This window comes from Camelus dromedarius, chromosome 4 (genome assembly GCF_036321535.1).
Source record: "Camelus dromedarius isolate mCamDro1 chromosome 4, mCamDro1.pat, whole genome shotgun sequence".
NCBI classification, from domain to species: domain Eukaryota; kingdom Metazoa; phylum Chordata; class Mammalia; order Artiodactyla; family Camelidae; genus Camelus; species Camelus dromedarius.
Genome location: NC_087439.1, coordinates 60808786 through 60833732, shown reverse-complemented (window position 1 = coordinate 60833732; position 24947 = coordinate 60808786). Strand labels below are relative to the sequence as shown.

At 38.2% G+C, this 24947-nt stretch overlaps 1 protein-coding gene across 1 annotated transcript; it reads left to right on the top strand.

Moving 5' to 3' along the window:
• The first annotated feature begins 1209 nt into the window (after nt 1–1209).
• Nucleotides 1210–24580, top strand: ATIC (5-aminoimidazole-4-carboxamide ribonucleotide formyltransferase/IMP cyclohydrolase). Its single transcript, XM_031451820.2, has 16 exons — nt 1210–1334; nt 1621–1747; nt 4484–4560; nt 5334–5400; nt 7458–7546; nt 7846–7997; nt 8327–8483; nt 10323–10448; nt 11296–11403; nt 12217–12302; nt 13354–13443; nt 15800–15928; nt 21074–21166; nt 22373–22555; nt 23889–24044; nt 24352–24580. The coding sequence occupies exons 1-16, from the start codon at nt 1316–1318 to the stop codon at nt 24469–24471; spliced, it is 1779 nt and encodes a 592-aa protein (XP_031307680.2). The 5' UTR covers nt 1210–1315; the 3' UTR covers nt 24472–24580.
• Nucleotides 24581–24947: the final 367 nt, after the last annotated feature.

The following is a 24947-nucleotide window of genomic DNA, read 5'->3' as shown; positions in this document are numbered from 1 at the left end:
TATACTTTCATTTCATCATGAGCTCCTTGAGAACAATGATTAGTTGATAGTCACCTTTGTCTTTCTGACACTGTATTTCTGCCATTCAGGCAGACAGGGCTCAATAAATATTTATTAAATTGAATATTTGAAATTCACATGCAGGAAAAATGCTGAGTGCCTAAGTACTGTTTATTTTCCTCTTATCGCTAAATCTCAGCATTATTTTCTACTCACTCCGCTTTCTATTTCCTATAAAGACCTAATGGTGTCTGGTCAGGGAAATTTCCTTTATTACTATCTATGAACTTTGTCTTTTTTGATTTAAAGTTGGCAAGCACATTCTGAAGACACTGTGATAAGCTTAATATATTTCTCTTACAAATGTGAGAAATATTCAGAGCAAAAAGTTCACAGATTCAAAGGTTATAAAATAGAGCCCTTGATTCTAACAGATAGGTATTCATTTTGGGGATTAGAGACCAGAAGAAAAACAGAAATAAATAACATGTGGTAAGAAAAGACTTCTTTCTGCACTTGTGAGCCCAAGACTAAGAACAAAAGATAGGCAGTGCTATTATAATTCTAATAAGGAACATTTTTGAAAGATTTCTGAAGACAGCAGCATGTATATATTTTGTGGCAAAGGTGTTATTTTCAAAAAGAAATGAATGTGTTCAGTTTTGCTTTCCCTGTTTTTTAACGAATTGAGAAAGGTATTTCAGGCTATTTTATAAGGTGGAACCCAAAACTCAAATGAATGTCAATTTGACTTCGTTTTGCCTCTAATATGAGAACTGTGGAGTCAGTCACTTAATCTTTAGGACCTCCTTTAATTTTTAAAAAATATATTAAAACAGGAGGAAGTAAGGTAGCTGATTTCTACTTTTCTACCTTTGCCTCTCTACGAGCTTTTCCTTGTGTTTCTCAGTTTTCTCTGCCAGGGCTTTTAACACTTTAATGTGCGTTGCAGCCTCTGGGGACAGGCTGCCATAGGCAACTGGTATTTGATCCTGAGGCCTGGGGCGGCCACATTTTGAGGGCAGGGACAAATCGCTCCCGGAGTATGAGACTGGAGGCGGTGACCCTCCCCAGTTCCGGGTGTGGGAAGCCAGCTGCAGCCCCAGCCCGCTTTCCCTTACAGCCCTGAGGCTCCAATTTAGCGTCTGAAATTGAACAGGGGTGGGGCGGGGGCGGGGCGGATCATGTGACGACTCAGGTGACCTCGGGCCCGCCCCGCGTCCTCCTCGCGCGGATTTGGGCCCCGCCGCCTGTCTCTGCACGTGGCGCCGCGGCTTTCGTGCCCCCGCGTCCCCGTACCCCGCCGCCTGCAGCCATGGCGCCCGGCCAGCTCGGTGAGTGCCTCGGCGCCCGGGCCCCGCGGCGCCCTCAGCCCGGCCATAGCGGCAGCCGGGCGGGAACTGCGGGCCCGGGCTGGGTGGGGGGCTGCGCGGCGGTCTGCGAGGCCCCGGCCGGCTGTAGGGCGGCCTGCTGGCGGCTGACCCCGCCCCGGGTCACAGTCTGGGTAGTCTGGGCCATGAGATTAGTGACTGCTCTCCCCTAACTGCCCACCGCCCCGCCCCCCGGGCCCTGAAGAACATAATGTGTATTGAGAATGATGAAAAATGTCTTCTGTTTCAGCCTTGTTTAGTGTCTCTGACAAAACCGGCCTTGTGGAATTTGCCAGGAACTTAGCTTCTGTTGGTTTGAATCTGATCGCTTCTGGAGGGACTGCAAAAGCTCTCAGAGATGCTGGTCTGGCAGTCAGGTAAGGCACAACTTACTTTTTAAGTTAAATCCAGTCAGAACGTAGGATGAGGACATTAACCATAAAGTAATGTATTCCAGGCACGGAGTAAAATACGTTATTTACTCCTCCCAATAATGCTGTGAGGTTGGTACGCTACTTAACCCCTTCACAGAAGAGGAAAGTGAGGCTCGGAGAAATTTAATAACTTCTGTTCAAGTTTACAAAGTAAGAAGTAGGACTAGGGGTTGGGACCTCCGGAGTTCTCATTTCAGAGCTCCCGCCCTCTGCTCCTTAGCCCTGCCTATAACATTAATTTAGGTGGGCTATTTGTTGTGCAAGAGGGAAGTTATTTGCATGATGCATGTGATCTGTTTTGACTGGCTCTTTAGTTAAACTGTTGACATCATTAAAATTCAACTCTTAAGATTCAACCTCTCTTCCCTTAGCCTCTCTGGTAACTATTTGAATGCAGCAAATCTGCATTCCCTCATCCACAAACTGTTCCCTGGCTAAGTGATTGGAGGAAGAAATGTGCAAAGGTGAATCAGGCTGCCAGTCCTGCCCCCATGGAGCTAGCAATCTGATGGGAGAGGGAGTAACTACTGAAAGAGACTTCATAGGACAGCTGTGAACTGCACTGAGAGTTCAGAGGGAGGACATACCCACCCCTGAAATATATTTTAGAAAAGGAGTGAAAAATCTGTCTGCTTTTTTGCCATGTGGACAATTTTGCTACTTGCCTTCTGGATCCATGTAGAGAGAGATTCTTACCTTTTTCCTTTAGTAATCCTGCTCTGTGTGGGCGGTATACAGCTTCCCTAAATTTGACAAGTTCATATGGCAAGAATGCTTTACTTTTATTTATTAAATAAGTGCTTTATATTTTCCAAAGTCTTGCATCTTTTCTCTGATGTGGTTCTCATAGGAACTCTGTAAGAATCTTGGAAGGACAGGGTGACTTTCTGAAAAGCAGTGGGGTGAGAATCCAATAATCCAGAATCTAGACTGCTTTTTCCATTGGACCATGATGAGTCCTATTGTCATTGGACCCTTCTAATTAAGCAAAGTCCTCTCCTGTAGCCTTCCTCTCTCTCCCCAACCAAACTTTGTATTATGAAAATATTTCAGATATAATCGAAAGTAGAAAAGTATGAGCCCTTATATTGCAAATCCGTCCCCCCTTTTAAATACTTTTCTATTCTTCAGTCTTGTTTGATCTGTGCCTCTACCCACTCCTCCCTCACCCCATTGTGGCTCTTTTCTTTTTTTAATTGGAAATGTAAATATGTTTCTTTCCTATTAAAGTGAGACTGTTTGCATTTATGTATGTATGTATGTATGTATGTATGTATTAACTCATGTCATTCTTAGAATAAGTTTTTGGTGTTAGGTAGTATTATCCCTGTTTAATAAGTAGGAAACTGAGGCACAAGGAAGTTAAGTAACTTGCTCATGATCACACTTCTTCCATAGCTGGTAAAAGGCAGAGCCAAGATTTTACTCCAGGAAGTTAACTTTGAAGTGTGAGGTCAACTGAGAGAATTTAATTGGTGGGCATTCAGAGAATTAAGCATTAAGGCAGAGGACATTCAGAGAATTATTCCAACTGCATGTTACATACAGATTCTTAAACATAAAGGAGTAGCTAGCATGCTTCTTAATTCCCCCCAAATGGTTGTTAATTCTAAGAGATCTACCTTCTCTGTTTTTAGTGATTGTTCTCAGTTGGAGAAACTGGGTTTTATTTCTTGAGTTCCAGGAAAGGGAATTTTGAATTAGAACCATGCCACCTGTTTCTTACTTTACATTGGAACTATGTATGCCCTTAGTCAAACACCAGTCGTTTGCAAATGGCCCTCCCTAATAGGAGAATCTACTCAGAAAATTCTGTATCCTCTGGAATTTAATGCTTTAATTTAATTTTATTAATTTTTTTTACTATAAAGGCAATATATGTTGATTGTAGAAAATATAAAGAAGGTGGTAAAAATGGCTTACAGTTCTGTTCAACACGTTGATGTGTTTCCTTCCAGTGTTTTTATAAGTATATTCTTTATTTCATAGTTTATACTAAAGACAGATAGTTTCACTTCTTACTTTTTTTTCATTTAACATAGTAATGCAGGTTTTTTAAAATTTGCTTGTAAAGTCTCTCAGAGAGAGGGTTCAGGTCAGTTTGGTGCTATGGATCAATATTTAAATGCTGTCTTATTTGACCTTTTGTCATTTTGCGATTATTTTTTCCAGCTTACTTTTTAGTGTGTGTAAAAAGTCTTTAACATTTACACCGATCCATCAATTTTGTTTAATGCTTTGAAAGCACTCCTCACGTATTTAATTTTGGTATTACTATGATTTTCTTTTAAAGTATTCAAACTTTTGATTCATTGGGAATTTATTTTTGCATAGTGTTAACCAGTTATACCAATATCAGCACCACTATAACAGTCTTGTATTGCCCACTCAATTTGCTTTGCTGTCTTTGTTTGTATAATCATAAAACTAAATTCTTGCTTTTACTTTAGTCTGGTTCTGAGATAAGAATATTTTTTATACTTCGTTGTATGTTGCCAGATTACTTCTCAGTTGAATTTATTCCTTAATAATATTTCATTAATGTGGCTTATGACTCATTTTCTGAATTCTGAAAATCCAGGCTCTTAAAAAAATGTTGGAAGATGCTTTGGAATAGTGTAAAATGTACTATGACAGTTCAGCAGAAGCAGTAGCAATATTCTGTTTATCTGTTTTCAGAGATGTCTCTGAGCTAACAGGATTTCCTGAAATGTTAGGGGGGCGTGTGAAGACCTTACATCCTGCAGTCCATGCTGGTAAGTGGTTGATACCTTCCATTTAAAACAATCTGGGGTTTTCAGTTACTTTCTGTAATAAATGAGGAAAAAGGCAGGTCATAAGCTCAAAAAAAATTCTCCGTGAGGTTATATTGGTTTTGTCAGATTTGCTGCTAAAGTTCATAACACATTAGAGCCTGTTTAAAATCTGGTTTGCCTTATTACTTGATGAATTCCTCTGTTTGCTGCTAGTCCTGACCGGATAACTAGTTTAGAGTATGACATTTCCTGCTGGAGTTGATGAAAATATTTATATTTTAGAGTGTGAAAAATTTTTTATGATGATTCAAACTGAGAATAAAGCATCACAGTGTAACTGATTTTCAAAGAAATTCTTTCAAAATGCTTTACTTCTTTTCATTCATCTGAGACAATGACTCGCCTAACAACCAAAATGATGAGGAACAGATTTATTGCTAACTTCCTGGTTATGGTAAAATTCAGCAGAATGAAAGGCTGCAAGGCTAAGAACCATCACACTAGCCATTTACTTATGGGGGTACATGGGGTGATGGAACTGGCAGCAGTTACGTGAAAATTCCTCTTATGTTTTGTTACTCAAGAAAAGCAGACCAGGAACTGATGCAAACAGTTTTTAAATATACCCACTAATCTTAATTTTGTACTGTGTGTTTGGTATTCTTAATTAGGCAGTGCCAGAGGCTTTAACTTGATTGATGGGACCACATTGGAAAGAAGTGCCTTATTCTTACTTGTTTTTGGAACCTAATACTTTAACTTTGTTAAATTAGGAATCTTGGCTCGCAGTATCCCAGAAGATAGTGCTGACATGGCCAGACTTGATTTCAATCTTATAAGGTAAAAATTTGAAGTTGAACTTTTAATACATTAAGGATCAAAGACAAAGAGACCAAACCTACTGTCCCTTCTTAAAGGTCAAGGTTAGCATTAGGTTTAGTTTCCTCATGACTCACCGTAAACATTTATTGGGGACCTTCTGTGTGATGTGGTACATAGGTAAACATTTGGATTTTGCCAAATTTATATCACCAAGATACATAATTATGCTTAAAAAGCCTTTGTTTTTTTAGGAAGTTATGATCTAAATTGTAGTACACACAAGTAACTTAGTTATTTGCAAAAAGATACTCACTGTTTTTTTTTAATATGTACATATAACAGCTTTATTTGGATATAATCCACATGCCATATAATTCCCCAGTTGAAAATAGATAATTCAGTAGTATTTAGTATGTTTAGAGTTGTGCGGTTATCAATCACCATAGTCAATATTCAGACATATTCATCATCCCACCCCCCACCCCAGTTGTACCCACTAACTTTCATTCTTCATTTCCCCCAGCACCTGAGACATCCACCACTTTATTGTCTGTCTCCATGGATTTATACTGAACATTGTATAACAGTGGGATTATAATATCTGGTCCCTTGTGATCAGCTTCTTAGCACGTTTTCAGGGTTCATCCATATTATAGCATAGATTAGTATTTTATTTTTTTATTACTGAAAAGTAACCTATTATATGGCTATACCCCTATTTACTTATCAGTTCATCAGTTGATGGATATTTGGATCGTTTCCACTTTGGTATGTTATGAATAATGCAGCAATGGGCACGCACGTACAAGTTTTGTGTGGACATACATTTTCACTTCTCTTGGGTATATACCTGGGAATGGCATTCCTTGGTCATCTGGTAACCATTTAACCTTTTGAGGAGCTGCCAGACTGTTTTCCACAGTGCTTCGTCAGTTTACATTTCCCGCAGCAGTGTACAAAGGTTCTGACTTCTCTGACATTTGTTACTGATTTTTTTTGATTCTAGCCATCCTGGTGGATGTGCTGTGGTATCTCACTGTGATTATGATTTGCATTTCCTAATGATGTTGAGCAACTTTTCATGTGCTTATTGGTCATTTGTATACCTTTGGAGAAATGTCTTTTTACGTCTGCACATTTCAATTGAGTTATTTATCTTCTATTTTTGAGTTATAAGAATTCATTTTATCCCATTCTGTGGGTTGTTTGCTTTCTTCATAAAAGGATACTCCTTTGACTGTCATAAAAGTTTAGATTTTGGTGATCTCCAACTTAACCTGTTTTTTCTTTTGTTGCTTGTGTTTTTGGTCTTCTATCTAAGAAGCCATTGCAAAATCCAAGATAATGAAGATTTATGCCTGTGTTTTCTTATTTAAGAGTTTCTTAGTTTTAGCTCTTAATGCTTAGGTCTTTGATTCCTTTTAAGTTACTTTTTACGTATGGGTGTGAGTTGGGGGTCCAACTTTACTCTTTCATATGGGCTATCCAGTTGTCCCAGCACGATTTGTTGAAAAGACCATTCTTTCCCCCAAAGTATTCGCTTGGCCTTCCTGCTACCATTATTGCACATGGCCTCTGTGAAGACAAAACAAATATTTCACCCTAGGAATGACCGATCATTTTTCATTATTATACACAGTCGATTGGAAATAGAATATAAAATCCAGCGTCCTAGATAATAGTGATCACATTCCAAAATGAGGATGTTATCTGTAGTCTTGTATTTTGTGTTTCTGTTTAATTTTTTAAAAACCTTTGATGACTTGATGGTATAATGAGTAGCTGAGGTCACCCAAATTGCAACATTGCAGTCTGGTTTAGAGGGAATCATGTGTCTCATTTGCTGGCTGCAACCACTCCTGTTTACCTGTGCTCTTGGAACAGTAGGAGATCCTGACATTTTCAACATGACTTTTCAAATGTCAGGCTCACAGTTATATTTGAGGTCTTTAGGGGTTTTGGTCTTGTTAATAGCTGCTGACGTATTTTGGTCATGTTAATAGCTACTGACTGACACATATAAACCACATACGTTTTTGAGTTTTTAGTGACAGCTAAATTCCTCTTTGTTTTAGAGTTGTCGTTTGTAATCTGTATCCCTTTGCGAAGACAGTGGCTTCTCCGGATGTAACTGTTGAAGAGGCTGTGGAGCAAATTGACATTGGTGAGTTAGAAAAGTGGCATTTGAAGACTGCTGAAGGAGAGGGCTGTTCACATTGTAAATGAGGTTACATTTTGATATTCACTATCGAGGGAGCAGAATATAGTTACTGCTCCCAGACTATGTTCTGGGATGACTGTCATTCATTCATCTATACTTTCTAAGTTTTTTCTTTGTAGAGTCTCATCTGGGTGACTTTTATTTTTAAAGGCAAGAATTATAATGGAAGTATGTGTACAATGACTTTATTTGAAAGAGGTTAAACTGATACAAAAATACAAATCATCTTTTGTTATTCAAAGGTGGAGTAACCCTGCTGAGAGCGGCAGCCAAAAACCACGCTCGAGTGACAGTAGTGTGTGAACCGGAGGACTACGTGGCCGTGTCCACAGAGATGCAGGGCTCCGACAGCAAGGACACATCTTTGGAGACAAGACGCCAGTTAGCCTTAAAGGTGAGGATGGACTTTTATCCAGTGCAGTGTTTACAAAACCGAATGGTGCTCAGGTCTCACCATGTTACACCACCAAGGCTCTGCTTGGACCTGCTGTCCTTTTGTTATAAATACAGAAATCAAGTGTTAGAGAGGTATTCTTTCCAAAAGATTGGAAGAGAAATGCAAAGGGAATAATTCATCATGCTATTTAGTAGTATTTGGTGTCTTTCCTGCACAGGCATGTGTGCAGGGTGAAGGGTATAATTTAATATATACTACTTAGAACTATTTATACTTAATTTTGGAAAATACTGCAGATAGTTAACCAAACTTAACTCTTTTTGTAGGCTTTCACGCATACGGCACAATATGATGAAGCAATTTCAGAGTACTTCAGGAAAGAGTATAGTAAAGGAATATCTCAGATGCCCTTGAGATATGGAATGAACCCTCATCAAACCCCTGCCCAGTTATACACGCTGAAGCCCAGGCTTCCCATCACAGGTAAAGGCCGAGTCTTCCGCAGCACGGATTGCTGTGTCTGGGTGTGTGTGTCTTTCTGTTGTTACCAGAGGTGGTTCACATTTAGAAGATAAAATAAATTACATAGTACCTCTTAGAGTTGCCTGAAGTTTGAGATGCCAGTGGGACTTGTGGACAAAAAATAACCGAGATAATCTGGGGTTCTGGAGAGAGGTCAAGTTGGAGATACAGATTGGGATGTCTTTGGCTTGTAGGTGGTTTTGAAGATGTAGGGCAGGATGGGATGGTCTAGATTTTGTAGAAGATGGTCAGGACCAAGCCTTGAGATGGCCATCGAGGAACCATCAGAGGAAAACCAGATTGGAAAACCTGTAGAGTATCAGCCAGTTGGAATGCTGCTGAGAGCAGTGGCTGTTTGCTTTGGGAATGTTGCAAGATGCGGTTCGCTTGGAATGATGGACCTGGAAGCCCAGTTGAAATGGGCCAATGTGAGGTTAGGAAATTAGAATTATAAAGTTAATTTTTTGAGCAGAGACATTAATCAGGACTTAAGAGTTTGTAGAGTTAAGAAAGGGTTTTCCAGCTTTTTGTTCAGTTTTGTTGCTAAGATGGAGTATTAGCGTGCCTCCTGCTCCTTGTTGTGGGTGTGGAGGCCTTTGAGGGGGAGATGTTGGCGGGGTGGCAAGCGCAGCACGCAGCCCAGTGCTCTTCGTAGCGGGAGGATGCGGGCTGGGTGCTCCCCTCTGCTCTTTCCTTCTGTCACCAGCCCAGGCTGAGGAGGACAGGGAGCAGTGCGAGTTTGAGAAGCACTTGAAATACTCTTTACTCCTCACATTCAGTGGTGCAGCGTATTTTATTACTAGTACTGTCGCCTCATGTATTTTGAATGTTTTCTAATACTACCCAGCCCTCACACTCAGCCTAGAGTGTGTGCATGTGAGTGTGAGTGATCTTAACGACTGGTTTTCTTATGATTGGAAACAAGAGAAGAGCCCTATTTGTTTCAGATATTTAATCACTGATAACATTCCAAGTACCTAGAACAGTGCCTAACATCATAGTAGGCACTCAGTGTTTGGCAATGTTTTGCTTTTAAAAGCGTCTGCTATCCAGGATAACACAAAAGAAACGAAATTATGGAGTTGTTTTTAGTTAGTGGCCCACTATTTTGTCTGTGTTGAACTTTTAAGTGTTTATTCAGAAAAGATTTTAGCTTCTAAAAAACCCATTGTTAAGAAAAGAGTGAAAGACTGAAGTTGTGGTCTCCATTTTAACTGCGTTTCAACCTTATGCTGAGCCTGCCGAGTCTGCTATAAAAGAATAAAAACCCTATACATATTTTTTCCCCTCCATCTCTCCCATCCACAGCTCTTGATTTAATTTGTAATATTATTTCTTAAAATGGCAAGATTTCAGCTTAAATTTTATACTGTAGTTGCCACGATTGTTTGATCTTAGTTCTGTACTGAAGTAGATCCCTGATGATCACTAGTCTCGTCATGCTTTGTCCTAATCCTGAATTCTTACTGGATTTGGTCCTCTAGTGGTGTGTGTGCACATGTGTGTGTTCCTGCATTAAGGTGGTGCGTGTGTGTGTTTTGGCAAGATGGGCTCAGGCTCAGGTACTTTATTCACTGGTCTCATCCAGTTCTTACATATTTGTGTAAATTTGTTTGCCTCTTTATTGTACTTTACTTAAAACATATTTGTGCAGTCTTGATAGATAGATAGATAGATAGATAGATAGATAGATAGATAGATAGATAGATAGATAGATACTTGTTTATTTTCTAGGGAATGTACATATGTCTGATCTTACTGACTCTGCTTGTTAATGTGTGTGTATATTTTTGCATGTAGTTCTAAATGGAGCCCCTGGTTTTATAAACTTGTGTGATGCTTTGAATGCCTGGCAGCTGGTAAAGGAACTCAAAGAAGCTTTAGGCATTCCAGCTGCCGCCTCTTTCAAACATGTCAGCCCAGCAGGTAAAACATTGCACTCTGGGATTCTCTGAAACTGTTCACAATGCACTTTTTAAAGTTTTTGGAAATTTGGCAATACTCAATAGCAAATTTAGACATTCTATGAAGTCTGAAACCACTTTTGTTGATAACAATATCAGTGTAGTAATATAATAAAATCTGATAACAATAACATATGCACATGTATTATTTGCACATATATAACGTGTAACAGTATGAAATACAAAGGCGAAGTGATAGTTTTTTGTGTGTGGTGGAAACATGTTGTAGAAAGTACAAGTGATACTGCTTAATGCAGTATGACTGAGGTAAATATTTGTGCCTATGGTTGAAATGTAACTGAGTAGACATAAAGAAGTTGTTCTTGTGACACTTTGTCTCTTTTTATGGCCCTTGTATGAGAGACCTTTTTGCTTCTATGTTTAAGTCATCTTTACAGCTTACTTATTTATATCACCTACTCGTTGTTCAACAATTAGATGCTTTTTGGATGTTAAAACAATGGGAGTGGCAGGGAAATGAATGGTGTGTGGTATCAAGCCAGACAGAGAGTAATGAAGTAAGGTAGCTTCATATCTGCGCCTGGTGCGGACAGAGGGGACTCTGTTCAGAAGCCAGAGAAGAGACTCCTCCCTCGTCACCCTCCCCTGTAAATATATTTTTGGCACTTACTTAGCTGGTGAAACGGCATTTTGTTTAACTTGGCACAGGCACTAGAAGTTATGATACATAGGCGGCACGGGCACTAGAAGTTATGATACATAGGCTAGATGACCAGAAAAATGTTGTCTTGATTTAGGAATTGACAATAACTTGAGAAATTTGGTTTGTTTATGGTTTTCCATACCAGGCGCTGCTGTTGGAATTCCACTCAGTGAAGATGAAGCCAGAGTCTGCATGGTCTATGATCTGTACAAAACCCTCACACCCATATCCACTGCATATGCAAGAGCAAGAGGTCAGAAGAATAATACTGTGGTTTTCTTTTTTTTTAAATGAGAGAAAAGGCAATATTTTATTTTAAAGTAGTGATATCTTTTGTTTTATTCTAAGATTTCAAATTATTTTGCTTTTTACTAGTACTTTAGAATGACTATGAGACTTTAGAATAAATTTGTTTATAAAAAGAATATTTTAATGTAATAAGAAGTACAATTGGCATTTGGTGCATGAAGTTGCAGATGGGGCTATTAAATGCATTTGTGTTGCTTACTTTATGACTAAACTTGTATATGGTTATTTAACTGCATTGAATTTGGTTAAAGTTATATTTTATGTAATTCAGAAATACCTAATTTATGAGTTTAACAACCTGTGAATATTATTGTAATGTTAAAGGGAGATTGAGAAACTTGTTTACCTGCTACAACAGGGGTTAGCAAACTGGCTCGTGGGCTAAGTCCAGCCCACCTCCTGTCTCTGTAAATACAGTGATTGGAATAGGGTCGCATCCCTTTGTTGAGGTATTGTCGGTGGCTGATTTCTAACCACAACCTCAGAGTGGGAATAGGGGCCATGTGGCTGCAAGGCTTAGAAAATATTTACTGTGGATTCCTTTACAGAAAAAGCTTGCCGAATACTGCTCTAGAAGGTGAAATTAAAGAATATTTCTTGCTGATTATTTCAGTTAAACAGCCAACTAATTTGTTGTTTAAATCTTATGTAAGCGGTGAAGTTAGATCTTGTACGATCACACTGGAGTCTTTTAAACATCTTTTTTGTTTGTAAGGGTAACCTGTGATAAATAACACATTTTAATGTTTCTTTTCAGGGGCCGATAGGATGTCTTCCTTTGGTGACTTTGTTGCGTTATCTGATGTTTGTGATGTCCCTACTGCCAAAATTATCTCCCGGGAGGTTCGTGGACATTCTGTCTTGCTCTGCACATAACTGAGTAGAGCTTTATTTGTTGATCGTGTTCATTGAAACTATAACCTGTAATACTGGTATTTGGTTATTACGATAAAATTTGATATATTTATTAATTCTTTTGAATTTTCTATTGATTATTAGCTTTTTTCCCCTTGGTGTTAGCAATCATTATCTTAACGCCAAAGTTACCGTTTCTGAAGAGCAGAGATGTCATCTTGGATAGTGATGTAGTTCTGAACCTGACTGTAAACCTTATTAGATCTCTGATGAAAGAGACTAGGCGATGGGGGAAATGATAAGCTACTCTGAAAAACTAACCCCTATCAATTGGGTACCAAACAAGCATGCCAGAAAGATGGAGGTGGGGAGATAAAAAGAAAAAAAAAGGGATAGTATCTCAGATAGCTTCGAGAGAAACAAATAGCATTTAGGGGTAACAGGCCCTGTGGCTTCACAATATTTGGTTTCTTTAAGGACTCTTACCACCACCCCGTACCACCCCCAGCTCAGCGGCGCTGCTGTGCTGTGTTGTAGTTCCAGCACAAGGCTTTGGAGGATGAGCTGTGACTTTTGTACCTTTAGCTGTAATATGTTAAATCTCCCATTTTCTCTGACCAGTTCTCCTGCCGTTGAGGGACCTGCCTTGCCTCGGGTCATTTAGCCAGGTTCCGGCAGAGCCAGGACTGGAACGCGCTCTTTCTAGTTCAGAACCACACTCTGTGGTCAGAATACTAAAAAAATCATTATTCTTTCTAGGGTATATGTATTGCAGTGAATCACTCATATATTCTTAGTTGAAATTGAAACAAATAAACAAAAGGACAGCCAGTGAGCTAAGACCAGCTGTAGAAAGCTGTATTCTAGCTTAGACTTCCCTTTTCCAAGTGCAGTGTTTGTTATCTCGTGGATGTATTATCTAGGAGAGGCAGAAACCAGAATGCTCCTACATTATTTATGACAGGTGATTGCCTCTTGATTGTTTAAGACGTGTTCTCCAATTTTTTAAACAGAAATTAATATTTGATACATAATATAGGTGTCTGATGGTATTGTTGCCCCGGGATATGAAGACGAAGCTTTGAAAATACTTTGTAAAAAGAAAAATGGGAACTACTGTGTTCTTCAGGTCAGTGCATTTCATGTTTGAAACAGTAACTTGCTCTCTTAGTTTGTCTCCTTTTTTCCCCATATTGAATCTTTCCTTTTTGCAGACACTCTTCTAATTTATCCTTCTTTACTACAGTTTCTTTATCCTTAATCCTGCAGGATTTTTTTTTTAATTTAATAAACTGTATTTTGGTCAGGGGAAGAGGGAGGAGAAAAAAGCCACTGACTCCACTCCTCTTAACAATCTTACCCTAATTTCAATTAAAAAAAATACATTTACATGGTTTCCTATTCAAAAAGTATTAAAGGTTATTTGATGAAAAAAAAAATCTCTCCATCCTTTCCTTCGGCCACTTTGTTACCTTTCTAAAAAGTAACTAACTAACTAAGTAACTAACTAACTAAGTAACTAAATAAATAAATAAATAAAGTAATAAAGTAACATTTTCTATTTCTTGCTCATCTTTCCTGAAATACATAGTCTGTACATACTTAGCAAATATTTGCATATGCATTTCTTCTTTTTTCCCTCCCCACTGACACAAATGCACACTGCTTCACCATCGTGGAACTTGTCCCATGTCTGTGCTTCTTATCTAGCCGGTCACCAATCTTGACACACCTTGCAGGGGATCAGCTGGGGGAAAGTCCTGAGAGTGAAATGAGGACTGAGTCACAGGCTGTGCATATTGGTAATTTTGACTGATAGATGCTGCCTCCTGCTAAGCTTTTATGACCGATTTTATGTCTTGATGGGAATGTGTAAGGGTGCCTGTTTCCTAACACCCTGTAAGCATTGAGTTTTTTAAACTTTTTCATTTTAGCAGTAAGACGGATCAAAACGGCATCTTACTATAGTTTTAATTTCTCACTGTGTGTGGGGTGAATATCTTTTTCACATTTAAAAGCATTTTTACTCCCCTTTTATGAACTGTGCAGCCATATTCTTTCCCTGTTTTTCTAAATAGATTATTGAGTTCTTTCTTTAACTGATTTTTACCAGCTCTTATATGTTAGGGAAATTCGCCCATAGTCTAGGATCATACATGGATAAAGCAAACAGTTATTTGAATTGAAAATGAAAACTCGTAATACTGTCTTTCAGAAGATATTGGTGTAAAAGAAATCTGTGGAATCCAAACTCCGTATAATGGAAGTTCTCATACTTCATTTTTAGATACCAGTAATTGTATGGTTCATGGTAGAGTGCATGTCAGTTTTTCAAGGAAAGAAGAAAAAAAATACCACATTAAATATAATACTTTTTCTTAAAGGTACTTGACAGAAAGTTTCACCAGTTAGCTGCCACTGTATTCTTCACTCTTAATCAAGTGTTTAGAGTAGTACGTACTTCTGGCTATTAGCAGTTACTTGTAGCATCATGGAGAATGTTTTCCAAACCCTGAGCTCATGATCATGACCTCTGCAGCACCTGGCAGTATCTTGTTTGAGGGTGTCAGAAGAATACAGGGCTTCCTCAACATTTTAATTATTTGAGAGTTGGGCTGAGTTCAGCACATTGACACATAATTACAACTTATCCCTCTTCCTGGCTAGTGACAAGTTTCTTTTTGACATCAGTTAATAGGGCACATCTCAACTTAAGAAAATTTACAATACAAAGGGAAAAGGACCATCTTAGAATTTAGGAAAATGCAGATTAAGTGAAATTAGTATGAGTGCTTGCTTATAAATTACAGACATCAGTGCTTTCTAAGTCAAAGATCATCCAGAGGATAAATGAAGAAATACTGTCAAGTTTCAAAAGATACCTAGGGAGAGAGTGGTCTTATGCAGACTATTCCCATGTCTTAGTATCTTTTCAGATCAGAATCTGGGAGAGGAATAGAGCAAAGAATGACATATTCCCTTTAAAATAACAAAGACATAGATTACAAATCCTGTTTTCCCTTTTTTAACTTCTTAATCCAAGTCTTAGCTAAGTATTTGTAATAGATTTTTAGGAAGGAAAGAAAATTAGAATTTAATTTTAGTGCCACTGCCTGTTTTTTCTTTTTCTTTTTCTTTTTTTTTTTTTAGCATATCTGTTTTATCTGCTGTTATTTAAAAAGAACTGTGTAGGTAGTGCTTTCAATTACTGAAACCAGAAATGCTCTATTGGAATCATTGGTTTTAATATGTTTAAGTTACAAAACTCTGTTGAGCTATAAAACCTGTAAAAATTGTTTGGAGTAAAATATTGGTGCCTGGCCATTCTGTTACAGCCATACTGAAATGATCTTACACATGCTTAAGTTAGAAAACATGCGTATAGCCTTGCTTGTAATGAAATATCTTGTGCACAAATTAAGTGAAAAATGTTGAGAGATGTAGACATACTTCTTAACTCTTTTTTACTCTTGTAATTTATTTAGATGGACCAATCTTACAAACCGGATGAAAACGAAGTTCGAACTCTCTTTGGTCTTCGTTTAAGCCAGAAGAGAAATAATGGTGTCATCGACAGGTCATTATTTAGCAACGTTGTTACCAAGAATAAGGATGTAAGTTTGAAAATAGCTGAACTGAATACTAGTAATTAAGTAGATATGTTTTTAATATTTATAAGCTTATGCATTTATTAAGGCCCATATTTAAAAGTGGTTGATGTGCAAACAGCTTGCTTATCTTTGAGTTGTCAAGTAAATTTGAGAGCTTAAAAAAATGAATAAAAGACCATATTAGAAGCTTCTGTGCATATATAATTATGTAGAGTTATTTATCTTCAACACTATATAAATGGGATCATGTGTTTTATAATTCTGTTCTTTAGCTTACCTTTTTTCCATGCACTGAGCTACAAATGTGTTTCTGTATCCATGAATGTAGACCCACATCTTCATCTGAAAGGCCACATGGCAATCCATGTACTACGATGGATATTTAGATTGGTTTTCCATTTTCAATGCTATAATTTTCATGTAGTTATGATTTTGATCTTGTGCTACTTGTCATTTTTTAGGACATATTCCTAAGATAATAAAGGTGATTTTTTTTATATAAATCATATCATTTAATATACAAAATATCCTCTGGGTGGGGCATGACTACTGTCATCTCTATAGTAAAAATCACAAAATTGTGACATAGAGGACAGTTAAGGAATTTGCCGAAGGTTACACAATAAAGAAATGGATGAGCTGGTACTTATTTTTCCCTTAATTGGGAACCCAGTTTAAAGGATATTTTTGCTGGATGTAATGTTAGCTATACTTTTTTTTTCAGTTCTTCAGCTGTGTAACTGACAACATTGTTTTCTGGTCTTACCTGCTGGTATGCCTGGTGATTTTGATCGAATGCTGGGCGTTGGATACTGATGAAATAAAAATTGATATTTTAAGGCAAGACAAGAAAAATTTAAACATAAAACTTACCTTCTGCCCTTTGGCCTTCACCTTCTCATGTAGTATACATTGTGTATCTGCATTTTGCATTAACCAGACCTGCCCAAGGGCAGAAATACCTGCTTAATCATAAAGATCAATTTTTCTTCTTCTGGTGCCAGCCATGCAGCTCCTTAGATGATAACAGTCCTTTCTCAGTCCTGTGAGGGATCACGATGACCCACCACGTGCCTTGTACGTTCAGGCATCTTTGACAGACTTTATGTACAACACTGATATATTATTTCCCTTAAAGGTAGCAATTGGTACAGAGCAGACCAGTCAGACAACGTGGGGAGATTCTGAGCCACACTTAATGCAAGTTTTTAGCCTAAATAATTAACTATTACTAACTATATTACTTCTGTTCTTCTTATTTTATGAGATTATTGTTTCTTGCATTACCAAATGTGCGATTGAGCATTCAGTAAAAATAATAAGCGATTGACCAAGTATATCATTCTATAAGATCAATGATTATAATAGTATAACTGTATGTACGGGAAGAAGCAATGGGAGGGAGACATTCCTTGGACCATGACAGACTAGTAGGATGGCTGTCCGGAGGTTTTTGGTTACTGATAACAGGGTGTAGTCCAATAATAGCAAATTGAATGGACTGTGAACGAAATCCTTGCCTGAACTGAATGAGTATTCCTAGCACCATGGGACAAATTAGTCATGAAATGCCTCCTAAGCTTGCTTGAAATTAAGACTGAAAGGGAGGAGATTATAAATAAAGAATGTCACCCACCAGCCAGTTCTACAAGAATCAGGTCTTTAGCCACTGCTGCCACTGGAAGGAATTCAGGGTGAAAGTCAGAACGAGATACTTTGCTCCGGGAAAATTGACAGAACTGGCCCTGAGCTAGTTAGATATTTTCAGGAGATTTTGTAAACCCAGTTTCTTGCATCTTCCCATACTTAGAAAAATCACTAAAACCATTAACTGAGATACCTGTTGCTCTTGAATAGCAGTAACCTTTTACCAAGATGTGTGCTGATTGCATGTACCCCTTCACCAAAACCTAGTAATATCGCCTCCCACCTTATGTGTTTGGAACAGTCCTCGGAGCTCTCTGAGAGACTGCCTCCTGGGTTATAATCCTCAGGTTGCCTCAAATAGAATTTCCATTTCTTCTGTAGGTTGACTATTGTCTGCAATATGAAAGAAAATTAGAGAGATCTTGAGGGTCCGGATGGTGTCTTTTTCCCTCCATAGAGTTGACTTGTACTTTGGGCAGGCAGGTGTCTTCATCCTGGCAGGAACTGAGCTGATTTGATTGGGCTTCAGTCTTTGGGAGGACTGGTCTGTTTGTGATTCACCCTGTTCTGCTGAGAGCATCGAGTGTCTGCTAGTGTCTCTTCCCTGGTGTGTCCCTTCGTCCTTCCTGCAGGACATGCCAGAGCCAGTCTCTGCTTGTTTACCTCTCAGTTACTGCCTTGCAACTTGGAAAATGCCTTGAGAGGAAAAGCATAGTCATACTCATTCTTCTGCTTCCCTTGTCTCTGTGGGTCTTCTCCCAGGGTGCTTGATATTTTAGTAGCTCTGTGTTCAGCTTTTCTTTTTGTTCCTAGAAAAGGATTAATCTCTTAACAAGTTATTTGTTGTAACAGAAGTGGAAAATGAGGAGTTGCTTTTGTCCCCAGGTCTCAGTCCTGAGGCTTTAAGTAGATTCGCTGAAAAGAAGCTTTGAAGTCTTTATCAGGATAGTTTTGTTAATAAACACATAGTGATTAAAACATGATCTTTGTTGATTTATTGGATATTCTTTCATTTTTATCTTTGAAACTTAATGTTACCCCCAAGTAAAGGAACAAGTAGGAATCATATGTAGAAATAACAGTCTTTTGGGGTCCATTCCTTTGGTCGAGGCCATGAGGTGCTAGAGTAGCAGTGTTACTTTAAGCAGCTCACTCACAGTAAACAAGGCTTTTTCTTTTTTTTATATTTTATTAACCTGGTTGGTTAATGTATCTTTAAAAATACTGTAAGGGTATTGACCTAGATTCCAGGATACCCAAGCTGACGACTGTGCCCACCTACTGAGACCCTTACTTTTTGTAAGTTATCCTTGTAGTTTTATAGCTATTGGACTAATTAATAATTCAGTAGAATTTGATAGGTTTTTTGCCTCTGGCTGTGCTAGCTTGGATTTTTTTTTTTTTTTACAAGGATAGATGTTGGGATTTTAATTTTTTACCTGAGTTCTCTACTTGTTCATATGTATTTTTAATAGAAATTTGGAAATCTAAGGATGAGAATGATGGTTTTTATCTTCCTTTATATTCTCTCCCCTCCCTTCTTTTAAAGCATATTTTTGTTAACATTCTGACCTCAAAAATAATCAGATTGTACTGTTAGATATAGAATAGTTTCAGTCCTGAGAAAGTGGGAGAAATGTGTATTAAATATTAATAAGCATACTTGAATTTTTTCCTTTTCCATTTTTCTTGAATAATGTTTCAGTTTGTTTTAATTATTTGTGCCATGTTTATAAAACTGGATTCCCTCACTCCCACCGCTTGACATGTCTCATATTCCTTGATCCTAACTCAGTATACCAGGGTTATATTTGAAGATAGATGTCTAGGAAGTCTAGCTTTTGTTATTAATCTTTTTTAGAACCCAAGGAATAAAATGCATAGTTGGTGACTCAAAAGGGCAGCTGTAGATAGGAAAGTGTATACTACATCAGTAGTACCTTAGAATAATAAATTCTTAAAACATTCTTACAGTAGTTTTTAATTAAGCTTTTAATTTTGAGTTAAAAAAATAAAAACTGTAGATACATGTGCAGTTTTGAGAGTTCTCACATACCCTTTACCCCACTTCCCCTAATGGCAATGTCTTGCAAAAACGACATATAGTATCAAAGCCTTGATATCAACATTGATAAAGTCAAGACACAGAGTATTTCCATCACCACAAGGAGGCTCTGTTGCCTTTTATAGCCATACTCACTTCCTTCCTGTCTCCACCCCCTTGGTAACCTTGGGCAGCTACTAATCTGTTCCCCTTTCTGTAACTTTCATTTATTGTACATTCATGAACAGATCTTTCTGAGAACGTAAGTTTTCATTTCTCTGCTCTAGACTCCTAGTGTATTTGCTGGGTGTTAGGTGGTATCATAGTTGGGTATTTAGTTTTTTAACAAATTGCCAAACTGTTTTCCAAAAGAAGCTGTGCCATTTTATATTTTATGCCAGCAGTGTATAAGTGGTCCAGTTTCTCTGCATCCTTACCAGCTTTTGGTGTTGTCACTTTCTTTTTAGATAAGCATGTAGCAGTATCTCATGGTTTTAATTTGCATTTCCTCATGCCTAGTGATGGATATTTTTTCATGTGTTTATTTGCCATCTGAATATCCTTTTTTTTCTGGAAATGTCTATTGCCCATTTTCTAATTAGATTTTTGTTGTCACTGAGTTTTGAGAGGTCTTTACATATGTTAGACACTAGTGCTTTGTTGGATTTGTGGTTTTGCAAATATTTTCTCCGAGTCTGTGGCTTGTCTTTTTATCCTCTTAATACAAGATGTTTCGAAGAGCAGAAGTTTTAATTTTGATGAAGTCTGATTTGTCAATTTTTTCAGTGAACTGATTTATCAGTTAGCTGCTGTTTACATCTTTTGTTCACATAGATCGTTATCCTTTTCAATTTGTATTTGCTCTTTATATTAAAAAATAGTGACATTTTTAGCTATAACAGTTGTTTCATTCCATTTGAACTGGTAGTTAATAATGCATTTTTGAATAGTTTCTACTTAGAATATTTTAGGCAAAGCAGAAAATGATCCTAATTTGATTTTCCCTGAACAGCTTTGGCTGTGTGTACATCACAGTTGTTTGTAATGTCTGTAAAAATTATTGTTTTTTTCTGAACATAAATTTTATCACATCTCCTGTTACTTGTTGGCATTATGGTAGTGAAAATACTGTTTGTCAGTTGTGAAGTGGTTAAGGTATTTCATATCTAGTGTGATATGTAAACAGGCTTAAGCTAAAGTTGCTGCAGAATGGTATCAGTCTGAGTCTATGGCGTACTAAACATTATGCAGAGTTCTTTGACAAATATGTTAAATATTGATTCTTTCAGTAAAACATAATAGTGTCTCCTACAAACGGTTCACTCCATCATTTGAGAGATATAACTGTATTATAAGTCTATTACAATAAATGACATGAAAGATGCTTAAAGTTAAGTAAGTTAAGCCAAAAAAAAATAAAAGAACCCGATGTGATTTACCATTCTGTATTTTTTCAGTTGCCGGAATCTGCGCTCAGAGACCTCATTGTAGCCACCATTGCTGTCAAGTATACTCAGTCTAACTCTGTGTGCTATGCCAAGAACGGGCAGGTAACCAAGCCATCACGTTCACCTTAGGGAGGGAACTGTTGTTTTACAAAATGATAAGCAAAAATCCATCTGCCTCAGGTACTGGACTGCTTGAAATGGAAAATTTGCCAGGTTTTTCTCTTCTGGGTTTGTCAGTGTTTACTCAGTGATAAGTATCTTTGGAACCAAGTGTTAAAACTGGTCATATTGCATCTTGCCTAGAATGAATTGACATGTTTCTGATTAGCAGGACTCTAATAGCTTCTGGGAAACTAGTTTATTCAGTGCCCTCCTCCCCCAACACACACACACTCTCTCTCTCTCCCTCCCCCCCATCGGTAGTATTTCTGGTGCAGAGGGGGTAGAAGGGTACTGCCACCTGCTAACCCATACTTTTGCAGTTTGTAGGGTATTTTTATATTTCTAATGTTATTTACCAAGAATCCGTAGACTAGGAGCTAACATGGTCTTTTAAAATCAAGTTCACTGAGGCATAGTGTGTATACAGTAAAATTCACCCCTTTTAAGTGTAGGGTTTGTGCAGTTTTCACAGATGGTATAGTTGTTTGACCACTATCACAATCAAGATACTACATCTCTTGCTGTCTGATGTTAAGCTGGGTATTTAAGTTCTTTCCTAGTGCACGGAAAGGACTGAACCGCCCATCACTGGGCCTCTCCTAGCTCCAGGGTCAAGCTGGTTTTGCCATAGCTTCAGCACCACTGCAAAGCCCTTTCTCTTCATAGCGTCTTGAGCTTCTCTCTACTGTTAAATTATTTGGCCGATAAGTGGGAGGGGCCCTTCCGGTGGATGTTAATCAGCATGTCACCTGGAAGACCCTTCCAAATACAGTTTTAGTGATTGCCAACTTTCGAATGATTGCTAATCTGTAATAACGAAAACCTGGGAGATTGTGGCTGTTGATCTAATAAATTGTTCCAGTGAGACCATGCTTCACTACTGATGTCCAGAAGTTCTAGAAACTTCTAGGGTATTAATTAATAGCCATACTTCAGATGTCACTGAAGAAGTAAAACATAAACAGTAAAAACATGTTACCTTTACCTTTTTAATGACTTAAAAATTATTTTATTTCACTTATTTCGGCCTGATCCCTCCCCCCTCCCCCCACAAAATCGATAGATTTAGGGGAATACACACAGAAGATCCATTGAGAAAAATATGTTTTGGGGAGAGGAATTCCTTTTAATGTCCATGTTCTTCAGGTTATTGGCATCGGAGCAGGACAGCAGTCTCGGATACACTGCACCCGCCTTGCAGGGGATAAGGCAAACTATTGGTGGCTTAGGCATCACCCACAAGTGCTGTCAATGAAGTTTAAAACTGGAGTGAAGAGAGCAGAAATCTCCAATGCCATTGATCAATACGTAACTGGGACCATCGGCGAGGTAAAAGGGCTGGGTATGGGTGGAGTGTATTAGTGTGTTCACCCTTTGGCTTCATCACTGCAAAGAGAAAAGCTGTTTTGCTTAACATTCTAGACTGTCTAAAATTACCAATCTAAACTTCCAACTCATTTACCTTTCTTTGTAATTCTTTATTCTTTTCTGACACCACAAACCATCTAAATTATAAACATTCGTTTAGTTTTGCATATTTGTTCCTCCCCTGTTGATTGTAAGCTTTGATGGCAGGGGCTGGTTTTCACCCATCCTGGGTGTCCGTCACAGTGCAAGGTGTGATGCTTGCTGTGTGATAGGCGTGTATTCAGCATTGCATACAGATACCTGATGGCAGGTAACCGGTGTCTTTCTTCTCCTCCCACATTTTCTGCAAGCTCCATTTATTAACAATTCAATTTATTTTTTGTTACATTTCATGTTCTTTAATGTCTTCTGCTCTGAAGAAAGTATGTGGGCTCATTAAAATTGCAGGTGTTAGATAGCCTGTCAAAAGAATTGGATTTATCCCAGTTTCTGGAAATAGAAATGCTTAACAGGTACTGGATGCAAAACAAAAAGAAGAAGCCTGATAATCAAAAGCTTGGTGGTCTTCTGAGGGGGAAGTCAACTACACAGGGCTGTCCATTCAGGGACAGGAATCTGGGACATAATCAGCAGGGGTCATTGGAGAGTGTGCCTTGTAACCAGGAAGTGCTTAAAATGGCTGTTTTTTTTTTTTTTAACTTTAATACTTGGTTTTTCTGCTTGATATTACACAGCAGATTCTGCCATAAGTCCTGGAAGAGGACTTGTATGTGTGAATAAGAATAAAAGTACATTCTTTTTTTTTTTTTAAGTACATTCCATAAGCTAAAAAAAGATCACCCCAAATATTTGTACTTTTTAAAAATGGGAATGCTATGAATCATGTTTTGATTTGTCTATAAAACTGACTATACTTGAGACTAATTATTGTAGAAGTGTAGTTCTAGAACAACCATCATTTGTTTCCTTGCTTGCTTTGATAATGGGGAGTATAAAGCAGTAGATTTAACTAAGGCAGAGATTAAAGAACAAAATATATCTGGAATAAACTGACTTAGAAGTAAATGGTACAGTCTTTATTTGATATACTTTGAATGAATTTTCTTCCTTAATGAAATGTTAGAAAGCATCAAAAAACAGGTTCTAGAAATACGAACTTGAATGTAGATGAGTCATTATTTGTAATTAAGGCATCCTAGGGAAAATGCCTAAGTGTCTTCTGGCATTCGGATTTGCATCAGGTAGTACTAAGGAAAGTGTCCAAACCTGTCTCTCCCTTCTGCCCTCCTCCCAGGATGAAGATTTGGTGAAGTGGAAGGCACTGTTTGAGGAGGTCCCTGAGTTATTAACTGAAGCAGAGAAGAAGGACTGGGTTGACAAACTTAATGAAGTTTCCATCAGCTCTGATGCTTTCTTTCCTTTCAGGGACAATGTAGACAGAGCCAAGAGGGTAAGTGTGTGGTTGGTGTGTGTCAGTGTAGATCTGGTCATTACTAGAAACTGTTTCAGAAATCCTGCTTCTGATTCAGTTCTCTGAGTTACAGTACGTCTCCAGGCTGTGGTGATGTGCTAGTGATAGATCAGCAATTATTCTGACTTCTTCGTTTGATATATGGATAACCCAAACCCCATTATTCTGCTCTTTTGATTGAGTGAGTCAGTCTGCAGTGTGAATTATTTATGGGAGGTAGGGGGTTGATTCTGGCATGTTTGGGCCAGAACTGTGTTTGGAGAGTCTGTCTCTGTCTTGCCCTCAGAGTGGCGTGGCCTACATCGCTGCTCCGTCCGGTTCCGCCGCCGACAAGGTCGTGATCGAGGCTTGCGATGAGCTGGGAATAATCCTCGCTCACACGAACCTTCGGCTCTTCCATCACTGACTCCGTCACACATTATTTTATACCCTGCCTACGTGTAGGTGAAAAATCATGTACGGAATTTTGAAAATAGCTCTTTAAAAGAATAAAGCATTAAATTTTAATAATCTTGGATCCATAGTGTCTGGTAGTTGTATTTACTTTGTCTCAGCTCTAGGCTCTTTAGTTTGACAAACCTTACACAGAATTATTGTGTGTAAGAAATACAGGTGCATCCCTGCCTCCTGGAGCTCAGCTCATCCCCAAACATTACCTGTGTGAGCATCTAAAAATCATCAAGTAAACCAGAGACAGTGAGCAGCCCCCGCAGCAGGTGGTACAAGCCTCGTAAAGTCCCTCTAGTTTCCTCATAGGTGATTCTGCTCATGCAGAGTGTTTTCTAATCCTAGTTCTAAAAGACTTGGTTGATTACCTTCTAAACAACAGCAAATTATAACCTGTGGACTGGAACCTTCAGGGGAATTATATCCTCTGTTGAC